The sequence below is a fragment of the Bombus vancouverensis genome, chromosome 10 (genome assembly GCF_051014615.1).
Source record: "Bombus vancouverensis nearcticus chromosome 10, iyBomVanc1_principal, whole genome shotgun sequence".
NCBI lineage: Eukaryota > Metazoa > Arthropoda > Insecta > Hymenoptera > Apidae > Bombus > Bombus vancouverensis.
This window is the reverse complement of record NC_134920.1, coordinates 12,701,739-12,713,080: the sequence shown is the minus strand read 5'-3', so window position 1 is coordinate 12,713,080 and position 11,342 is coordinate 12,701,739. Positions and strand designations below refer to the sequence as shown.

Sequence of the window (11,342 nt, the reverse complement as noted above, 5' to 3'; positions counted from 1 at the left end):
TTCTATGGTTTAACAAAATTATATATTCGGAAACATTACTGTTACAACTAGAGATATTACTTATATTCGTCGTAATAGTTAAATAACACTATTAAAATTAAAGTTGCAACGAACGAGTGTAGGTTAATAACTAGAATTGTTAAAAAATAGTGACAGGTGGTTTGACGTTTATTCGCCGCCATCGTTATTAGCGACAGTGATCTGCCATATTGCGCGTGATATAAAGAATCGTAATTTATAATACATTTACGGTGTTACGCTTGTTACCTGTACATCTAGTACGAGAATTTATTGTTTATGTAGTAATAACATTTTAACGAAATCCTTGTAATTCAGTTTGTGGGAAAACATTCCACAGTAGTGAACTACAAAACGGTGAGTAGACAATGCATTGTTGACATCAGAAACTTTTTTTAGTGAACAGTTGTCATCAGGAAATTGAGTTTTTATTGCTTGTATTTATAAATTCAGAACTGGTATTATCATACTTTATTATTTGACAATTTATAATTTTTCCAACATTTTCAACCAATAATGATAATTGTCATTTAAGCAATTATGTATTACTTTATCATTAATGTTTTGTTAAAAAACATCTGAATAAACATGTAAAAATCATTATTGTCTTCATATTACATTTTATTTTTACACAAGTATCCACAAAATGATATTTTACTAGAATAATTATATTTAATGTAGTATTACTTAACATATGTAATATTTCCATGCATTTATTTGTCACCAATTAAATATTTATTAGCAGTTCATAATCATAATAAAATTATTTTAATAAAATATAATAATTTATAATTTGTTATAATGTTTTTTTAGCATAGGCTTTTGTCAAACATATTGATACTACAACTATGCCAATTATGGTATAATGTACATAGTTGTGTTTGTCATTTATGTATATAGTATCATCATTTGTTGTAATTTGTATTATATTCTTATTTATGTGTTTTGTTATCATATATTCTTGCTATGCCAGATGTTCAATAAACTTCATTGCGGATCTGATATTTGTCATACTTTAATATCTCTGTATAAATAAATTAATAAATAAAATATATTTCATATAAATTGATACAAAAATTAAAAGTTTGTAAATTATATATTTACAGATAAAAAATGTCAACTGGACCATATAATTACTCTTATATCTTCAAATATATTATTATAGGAGATATGGGAGTAGGAAAATCATGTTTATTGCATCAATTTACAGAAAAAAAATGTAAGTTAAAAAAACAAATAAGATAGTAAAAACAAGTCTTTATAAACAATATAGATTTGGGTATACAGATTTGTAATTTCTCTAACAAATTAATTATATAGTTTTATTGTACTTAGAATAAATCTTTTTATTTAAAAGCTTTTTATATTCATATCATCACATATAAAATGACATAGAAAATTTTCCTCTACTGTAGTTATGGCAGACTGTCCACATACTATTGGCGTTGAATTTGGGACGAGAATCATTGAAGTTGCAGGACAAAAAATAAAATTACAAATATGGGACACTGCTGGTCAAGAACGTTTTAGGGCAGTTACTAGGTATATGCTTTTATAATAATTAAATTGTACCATTTTTAATAAAGAGGCTATATAATATATACATATGTATACATTATAGATCTTATTACCGAGGTGCAGCTGGAGCTTTAATGGTCTATGATATAACTCGTCGTTCAACTTATAATCATCTTAGCAGCTGGCTTACAGATACAAGGAATTTAACAAATCCAAGCACTGTATGCAAAATATGATATTTTACATAATGGTATTTACGTCTGTAAAGTGTAACTACATTGATGCAGAACTGTTGAATGATGTATTTCTCATACTCTATAAATAACAGGTTTATATTATATATGTAACAAACAATTTTACATATTATATTTATAGGTTATATTTTTAATTGGAAATAAAAGTGACCTGGAAGGTCAACGAGATGTTACTTATGAGGAAGCAAAACAATTTGCTGATGAAAATGGTCTTATGTTTGTAGAAGCTAGTGCAAAAACGTAAGTCAATAATTAGGTGATTAGTTTGAACATAAGGGCATTAAATTTAAATTATGCAGTTAAAGTATAAATACATAGACGAATTATATAATTAGAAAATATTTAAATTTATGACTTTTTTATCAGAGGGCACAATGTTGAAGAGGCTTTTTTGGAAACAGCAAAAAAGATATTCCAAAGTATACAAGATGGCCGGTCAGTAAATTCGATTTCTTTGTGCCTAACACATATTGCTGAAATAACATGGTTGATCATATTTCGTTCTTTTGAAAATTTTCATATTATAATTTATTTGCATATAGTTTGGACTTGAATGCTGCCGAATCTGGAGTTCAACATAATCCGAGTCAACCAGGTCGTACTAATCTTCAAGGTGTATCTAACGAACAACAGGGTGGAAAGGATTCCTGCTCTTGTTAGGTCTTTATTTGTTTGTATATAGAAACATGAATTCATCGGTACTATTGATGCATATATGATTTATACTAAGTATAGTAAGCAAATAGTCTCCTGTCTTTATCCCTTTACCTTTGATATGTCAAATCTATTCCATGAAAAGAATGTCACTTTTTTCTAGTTAGACTTAATTTTCAGAAATGAAGTACAGATCCATGATTTAGTCTACATATGCATATAAATTGTACTGATAACAATGATTCTGTATTAACACTGAAATTGATATTTCAGTGTTAAAGCTTTTCTATGGTTATTGTAATTTGCATACATGCAAATATTATTGCATAGGTCGTATACTTTATTGCGTAAAAAATTTAATATTAGACAATATGTTGTATTCACAAATCTTATAGTACATTGTGTACAAGGTGCATTGTACTAAACATTTACTTAATCACAAGAAAATATGATAAATATGAATGTGACACAGCCAAATATTTACCATTGTAAATTAAATATGTGTAACAAGATTAAGCACGTTTGATCGTGTTTGTTATCTAATTTGCAGTTTGAAAGCTATTGTACTATAAGCTTAAGTGCAAAAGATTGTTGGTAACACATCCAAACTTCTCAACAGCATCAAAGAGTTGTCACAAAATGGCATAATGAAATAGAATTAATGTCAACTCTGGTGTTCCATATAACTACAACCCCATTTTCATATCATACAAAGCATATAAACTGCTAATGTAAAGTTAAATATAACTTTTATTTTCTGCTTGAAAAACATTTTAATTTCCAAGTGTTTTGGAATGGTCCATGTTTCCAATTTGATAAGAAGAAAATTTATATTGTTATGATTACTATTATTTCAAAGATTTTAAACAATTAGTGTTTTCAAAAGGATAGATTTTTTAATATTCTATTATATTATATCAATCAATATCGTTTTCACAACTGCTAAAATGAAGTAATGTACAGTTGACATGTATCTCAAATTTTTATCCACATTTCATGTTTTGTTAATTTTTAAGAAAGGTTAGAAGAAATGTTATCTGAAAAATTTATTATTTTTTGTACTTTGATTGACAGCTATATTGTACCTAGCAATAGCCCTAACATATTTTTCAAAATCAATTTTACATACCAATCCCGACTAAAATGAAATTAAAAAATTAATTTAAAAGGAATCAAATATTATATGTTGTTTTTTATTTAATATATAGCAAAACAATTATATTGCAGTTATATTGGCAATTATATTAAAAAAATATAAAATATCATTTAGAATAAATTTGACCAAAGCTCTCAAATCCACTTAAAATAATTATTATCCTGTTATATGTATACACATAATATCTAATTAATTGGAGATCAATAAGAATCAATTTAATGTAGAAAACAAGAACAAAATCTTTTTTTATTTAACATGTATTATTGTTTAAACCTAATTTCAACTTCAGTTACTTATCTATTTTCCATATCTTGTATATATAAATAATAACAAAAATAAATATTTATATTACAGTCACATTAGAATAATTGATTTTGCATCCTTAATATAACAAATTTAAAGTAAAATGTTATTTCTATCAATGTATTTTATAACCAAAACGGCAGAATTAATAGATTACAAGCAAATTACGTAGAAAATTGATAGCGCATGTTTCATTGTATTATCTCTTAAATTTATCATGTCATATAATCACGTGTTTATTCGATATAACGTAATATTACTGCAAAGATATATATAATACTTCATATTATCATTTCAGTGCAATTCAATTTCTAAATTATTTTAATACAGATGATATTTAAATATTTTGTATTTATCTACTGCACATATATGTCAATTTATATGACTATTTCAAAAAACAAGATCCTTTGGTTTTATTAGTATTTTTCATATTCCTGTTTTTAGTACATATATATATATATATAAATTCTTTTCTAGTCTTTAAGTCGCAAATATTGAATCTTAAGATAATAAATCTGTGGACAAAATCTTTTATAGTGCATCTTATGTGTGCTACAAAAATATGTTTTAATTTTGCCGCGCGAGTTCATTATATACAAAAGTGTATTTTTAAAACATTGAGCATATCACTTTGACTTGCATTAGATGCATAAATTTAAGTCACTAAGTATATACAAAAAGAAATATATTTCACGTAAAATTAAATAGTCATTATATTATAAGGTAAAAGTTGGTAAACAACAATGAATTATCAATATATTTACAATATTTTTATGGTTGGAATGGTGTTCCGCTCAATAAGGGGGTGAGTTATATTTTTGATAACAATAATGTTGACATTTAATTTTTCTATCTAAAAAAGATACTTAAAAAACACATGTTCGTAAAATTTATGGAATATCCACAGTATAATGTTATTTGAAAGAAATTTTTGTCTTTTTTATCTATTTATTTGATATATTTGAAAATTTGTTTCATGTAATAATGTACAGCTATACGTATGTACATATATGTATAAGGTATTTTTTGTGTATTATACATATGATTATAAAGATTAATTTTATGCTTATAATAATTTATAAATAATGAAAGAATTAAATGGTTAATACTAATTTGGCAAGAAATAATATATATACATTCGACACTATACTATTCTTTAATTTACTATTCTTTAATAAATTCCACTAATTTAACTTTTAAGATCAAATACAAAATTATTATGTTTTATAAGATAATTTATTCTTTGCCGAAATATTCAATTTCCTAGTTAATTATATAAAATATTTTGTTAATGTGTTAAATGTTTGTAAATATGAGATTACGAATAGTATTGATATTAATCCTTGATAATAAATAAAAGCTATTATGTTAACGATATAATTTATTATTGCATTTATTATCCGTGTTTATTGTAACCTGTTTTTGTAATCAAACGATGTTTATTATAACCTGTGTAATCATCAGAAATTTAAAAGGAATTAATAATTTATAACTTCTAATGGCAGTATTTCTCAAATGTGCTGTTGGTACATTGTAAAAATTTTACAAAAGACATGTATGTTTAACGTTTTTTTTTAATGAATAAAAAGATTTTTATATACACATAAATTAACTACCTGGTAAAAGTGTTATCTCCAATTAAAATTCATTATTTTTAATTAACTAGGCATAAAGAAATACTTTTTGATTTTACAACTGTAGAAAATGTGGATAATTGGAGAGAAATATCTGATACTGTTAGAACAGTAGGAAAATCAAAAGCTGTTTTAGCACTACAAACAACACAAGTTTTTCAACGAGCTATATTCTTTACTCTTTTAAATCCACAACCAAATGGTGCAGGATTTGCAGGGATACGTACAATGACTAATTTAAATTTATCCAATTTTGAAAATATTGAAATCAATTGTCGAGGACAAGGCAACAATAGTCACTATAAAATTGTTCTTAGACACAAAGGCCTTCATTCAAACGAAGATATAACATATGAACAATTTTTTATGGTAAACTTTAGCTATATTACTTTAAGCTATTCTTAAAAGCATAATTAATAAGTTATAAGTTGTAATTTTTTATATAATGTGTTTAAGTCGAGTGGTTTACAATGTTTAAATAACAATAATTTTTAAGTATCAATTTAATACAAAAATTATATTAAATTACAATAGGCACCAATGTCAGATATTGACTTTTCAATTGTAACATTGCCTTTGATAAATTTTAAACCATATTATCGTGGACGAGAAGTACCTGATGCAGAACCATTAGACACTGCAAACATTACAATGCTTGGTTTACAAGTGTTTGGCGGAGTTTATTTACCAAAGAAACAAAAAGGTGTATCAGCATTAGAAGTAGAAAACATTTTAGTATCATAATTCCTATATTAATAATGATTGAAACTAAATTTACTGTATTTTAGGCAATTCACAAAAAGAAAAAACTGTATTTTAAGTAACAACATGTATAAGGGATAATAAAACATACACAAATATACTGTATAATTATTTAGTAGTTATAGAAGTATATATCTTGACTAAATCTTGTTAGTTTCTTTATAGCAATATTGATCCATAAAGGCAAATCAGCAAGCATTTTTTAAATGAGTAGCAAATGTGCTTAAATTCGTTTTGAAGCTGTGTTTTGAACAGAACCATTATAGTATATGTTTGTCGAACTTCAGAGGCATGCCTTTTTAATATATTTAAAATTTACTAATCATTTAGGTAACTTTCTTCAAGAGTAGTGTATGATTTAAGATCGTGATTGAGTCTGTAACAAAAATACATATAAATAAATACAAATACTTACATATATATATATTTATGATAGAATATATTACTGTAGCACTTATTAACTTACGTTTTAAATGCATCAACAATTTCTGGTACTTTAGATGGATGACATACAATAGTTGTTTTACATTGTTCTGGATCAAATAATGGTTTTAAATATTGAGATGCTATACGAGTCATATCCTCAATTGTTACTTCAGATACACGTTGTACCATTTGTTGAGTGTAATCATGTGGTACATTTTTAAAATAAGACAATAATGACTGTTGTACTACGTCTCCAACACACTGCTCTTTCTCAATAATTTCAAATATTAAACAAGATTTTGCCGATTCAAAAAGTAATCTTTCCCATTTATTTTCACAAATATGAATCTCCTATAATAATGTAAAAGATGAGCAATGCTATTTTCATTTTTTGAATGTCACAAATTTGATTAATTGTGATCTAAACATATACTTACTACAATCGATTTTGCTTCTTTGTATGCTGCTACAATATTTGTGGATTTATAAAATGATAAATATAACAGGCCTTCATTTGGTTTGGTATAGATATGATACCCATAAGATAGACCCTGACCTCTAATAAGTCTCCACATAGGGCCCTTAAAAAATATTGATGTTTAAATACACATTATATGATGCAATACTTTTACAATTATTACAGAGATATTACATTATTTTTTATTTACCTCTAATTGAGTTAAATATTGTATACAAACAAGCAAAGGGGCTAAATCTGGACTATGATAATCATTTATACATGAGCAGCTTTGACATAAATAGGAAGATTCTATGGAACCTAGTCCTGTAACGCAACCCTTCAATGGAATCTCATCTGGAGAATTTATGAATGTTGAATCAGGAATGGCTTCAAGTCTGTACAGTTATATGTTTACTATTTATATGCGAACATATAATTTATAATTTAAGTTATGAAAATAAACTAACTTAGTCTTGCTTGATGTACCAAATGTAGAAAAGTATGTATTCCATGGGCTATAAACATTTGGTACTTGAGCAGTTAATTTATCCACATTAGTTGCCATGTACAATACCATATTTTTAGGTGTTGTTAACACTTCTCTAACAGATTCAATTTCTGAAATAACTTTTTTCTGGTCTGTTTCATCACGTAAGCGTTCCAAAACATGATTAAGAAATTTCTGTTGCCGTAACATGTTAGATATATAAGGATTGCTCTCTGAAAATAAAAAATATAATTATTATTTGCAATCACACGATTATGTATGTGTATGCATGCGTACGTGTTACATAATTCTTTAAATTTTTTACCTTTATTATATATCAGTTCTTGCATTAAATCATTCACAATTTTATTCCCTTGTCTTTTAAATTGGGCGACATCGTTTACCATTTTTGTAGCTGTAATTTTTAATCTATCTGGAGTTAATTTAGTTTCGTATAAAAGTTCTTTAATCCATTGTACACCCTTCTCATATTTTTCCATTTCAAGCTATAAAAAGACAATTATTTAAGATTATTAAATAATTGTTAAACGAATTTTAACATAAAGAATTATTACATGAAGTATTAACAGAGCAGTATAACTGTATGGTCCACATGAAAACCTCGAAGAATTAAAAACTCCGAGGTTAGTATCATTACTTATGGTATCTGCTTCCAATTCAGCTACAATTTCTTCATATGGAATGAGTTGACTATTCCTCATTACTGGACACTCCATTATTATTTCCAATAATAAAGGAATATAAAGTTTATATTCTTTTTTAATATCTGAAGTATTCATAATAACAAACATCTGTAAAAGAAATGCCTAGTCAGTTAAATGATGTTTCAAATATGATCAACTAATAAACAAGTACATACATAAACAAAGTTTGTATTAACGTGATCCAAATATGTATAAAATGGCAACTTTGATACATCAAATCTGGAATGTTGCTTACTGCTTTCTGTTGTATAACTCTTGATGTAGTGGAAATTGATAAGATGAGTAGATGGGATAGGAACAGAACTTAATATTTCATCTGGTACTGGTATCTAAATGTATACGAAATTAAAGTGTGTAAGAAAGAATATTATATATATCATATATGTATGTAAAATTACATACATCATTTTTAGCAACTGCTTCTTGCAGTTCTTTTTCTTTCTTTTGGAGCTCCTCTTTGCTTAAATTTTCAATTTGTTTAGCCACTCGGTCTTTCTCTTTCTCAGTTAATTCGTGTCTTTTTTTCAAACTGGGAATTCCTTTAACTAATACAAATGGAGACTCAAGAAGATATGTTTTTAACAAATTTAACCAGTAAGATTCAGGTTCAGTTTCTAATTTTTTAAGAGCTTGTACCTGATTGGTCCTCTGATCCAACTAAAATTTCAGAAACAGATATATAATCATTATAAGGATACCTTGATTAATAAAATTTCATAACAGATCCAAAACAAGTACTTACATCTTCTTTAGTATTACCATAAAGTGCATATCCAAAAAGCATATATGCAATTGTCTCATGCGGTTCACTTTCTAAACTACTCAAATCTTCAAGGATACGTCTATGAACAACTGTCTTCATTCGTTTCATATCAATACCTTTCTTATGCACATCATTTAATACTTTTAACAGCTGATCTTTTATCAGAGGAATTTTTGATTTTGGTACACTTTCAAATGTAAGGTATAGTATAGATACTGTATATGCACCATAAGAATAGCCAACATTACTGGCATATGCATCATCAATTTCAACAAATTCTTTCTGCAGTGGACTAACTGATGTATCCGTGAGATATTTTAAAAGTAATGTACAACCGATAAGCTCATACATATTGGTAATAGGAGACGATCCTCTCCAAGCAACATCTACTACTCCATTATCTTCATCATCACAAGGATAATACACGTCTAAATCTATACTTTCAGTGAGGGGTGGTACAGGATCCTGCCAAGGTCTTTTAAAGAAACCTCTATTTCCCTAAAACATCCGTTAAGTTCTAACTATGTTATGAAAGTAATGAAGAATTGAAATACAAGCAATTATACATATATACTTTTGATATTATTTTCTTTTCTATAATTTGTAACGCTTTGAACACATCTGCATGTTTCACTTGGCCAGTGATTACTATTGTCAAATTCTCAGGCCTATAAAATTCTTGATGGTATTGCCTAACCTTTTCATTAGTAGTACTTTCTCTTAGATTTTTCAATGCTCCTATAAAAAAAGTAATATTTCTCTTATAAAAATAGCAATGTACACCACTTAATGTTCTATTCTAAAATAATAAGATATTAGAAAGATTAATATTTTTACCTCCAACAATAGATTTGTAACCACATCGTCCAGGGAACATTGCTCTAAACATTTCTACGTATACCAAATATTCTCCTACATTTTCTTTTCCTTGCATTTCAGAATAGACCACACCTGCATCTTCCCCTTCACCATTAATATGATGTATTTCAGTAAGGAAACCTGCATCCTTAATAAATAATTTTATACTTAATTTTATTAATTAAAAACATCTTACACATTATGACTTATTAATTATTAAATAAATAATAAATATTTTGTACCGTGAGTGTTGGATAAAGTATATGATCTAAATATATGGGCATTAAAGATAAAAATCCTTCACTTCCAGCAGTTGTCATGGTATAGAAAGTAAAATCAACTTGTGTTGCAGCATTGGTACCTGATGCCAAGCACCTATTAGCCAATAGATCTAAAACACCTTTGTACGGATAGTCCTCACTGCCCAGGAAAACAAGGTGTTCCAATGTGTGTGGTAATCCATCATCATCATGCGCTTCAGTAGCTAAATTTATAAAAATAGTATTATCTATAATACTATATAATATATATCTATAGTGTATATGACGTATATATATATATATATATATATATATAACGTATATAAAATAATAAAATTAAATAAATACCATATTTTAGGAATACACAAGAAATATAAAAACAATAGAAATTACCGAGACACAAGTAACCATTTACAACAGGTCCTTCAACGTCCGCTATACAAACCGTAATTCCAGTATCTCTAGATTTGTAAATGTGTACCGGTATTATATCATTTACTCTTATCGAATATATAAAATCAAACGCTCCCATGTTTTCTCTTGGTGAATTGTCTACCGGCGCCATGTTATATTACATTAAATTTCTACTGACTTTAAAACTCCTTGAAAAGCAACACGAATACGTAAATTTTTATGTTTGTAAACGTTCACAGTTTATTACGTGAAACAATTGACAAATTATCGAAATTATCAAGGGAGCATCACAAGTCAAAGATATATATTTTAAATAATGCTCGATTGTAAATTATTTTTTATTTTAATAAATTTTAGGATATGTTTTAAATATTTAAAAACCTTATGTATAAGTAACAGATGCCTGATGTTTTTAGCTAAACATTGGTAGTCAACATTAGACAGATTAAATAGATAGATAGTATTTCTGATAGTATTGAAATAATAATATTGAAGAAGAATAGATATATGATGTTTAAATGGTTAATACATATAAAATTATTAACACTGTAACTATTGATAGAATTTTTAATTCTTTTATAAAAGATTGAATAATTTAACTTATTCAGAAAATTAATGTGTGAATGATATTTATTGATTCGTTATATATT

At 26.5% G+C, this 11,342-nt stretch overlaps 3 protein-coding genes across 4 annotated transcripts; 2 read left to right on the top strand and 1 right to left on the bottom strand.

Moving 5' to 3' along the window:
• Rab14 (RAS oncogene family member Rab14) lies at positions 1-3,221 on the top strand. The gene is made up of 7 exons (XM_033345619.2): positions 1-375; positions 1,125-1,237; positions 1,434-1,560; positions 1,640-1,757; positions 1,912-2,030; positions 2,157-2,225; positions 2,333-3,221. The coding sequence occupies exons 2-7, from the start codon at positions 1,132-1,134 to the stop codon at positions 2,448-2,450; spliced, it is 657 nt and encodes a 218-aa protein (XP_033201510.1). The 5' UTR covers positions 1-375; positions 1,125-1,131; the 3' UTR covers positions 2,451-3,221.
• Positions 3,222-4,477: 1,256 nt separating this feature from the next.
• LOC117163386 (uncharacterized) lies at positions 4,478-6,397 on the top strand. The gene is made up of 3 exons (XM_033345620.2): positions 4,478-4,708; positions 5,570-5,906; positions 6,072-6,397. Exons 1-3 carry the CDS (start codon positions 4,647-4,649, stop codon positions 6,279-6,281), a joined length of 609 nt encoding a protein of 202 aa, XP_033201511.1. The 5' UTR covers positions 4,478-4,646; the 3' UTR covers positions 6,282-6,397.
• LOC117163381 (uncharacterized protein C05D11.1) lies at positions 6,071-11,187 on the bottom strand. Of its 2 annotated transcripts, none has more exons than XM_076622328.1 (14): positions 11,074-11,187; positions 10,261-10,502; positions 9,998-10,166; positions 9,735-9,898; positions 9,140-9,658; positions 8,800-9,054; positions 8,553-8,726; positions 8,248-8,484; positions 7,998-8,178; positions 7,653-7,905; positions 7,394-7,580; positions 7,163-7,306; positions 6,766-7,076; positions 6,071-6,675 (listed from the first exon to the last, which is right to left on the bottom strand). In XM_076622328.1, the coding sequence occupies exons 2-14, from the start codon at positions 10,336-10,338 to the stop codon at positions 6,618-6,620; spliced, it is 2,730 nt and encodes a 909-aa protein (XP_076478443.1). In that variant the 5' UTR covers positions 10,339-10,502; positions 11,074-11,187; the 3' UTR covers positions 6,071-6,617. The 2 variants fall into 2 exon arrangements, with proteins under 2 accessions (XP_076478443.1, XP_033201506.1); XM_033345615.2 differs by lacking the exon at positions 11,074-11,187 and adding an exon at positions 10,672-11,021.
• Positions 11,188-11,342: the final 155 nt, after the last annotated feature.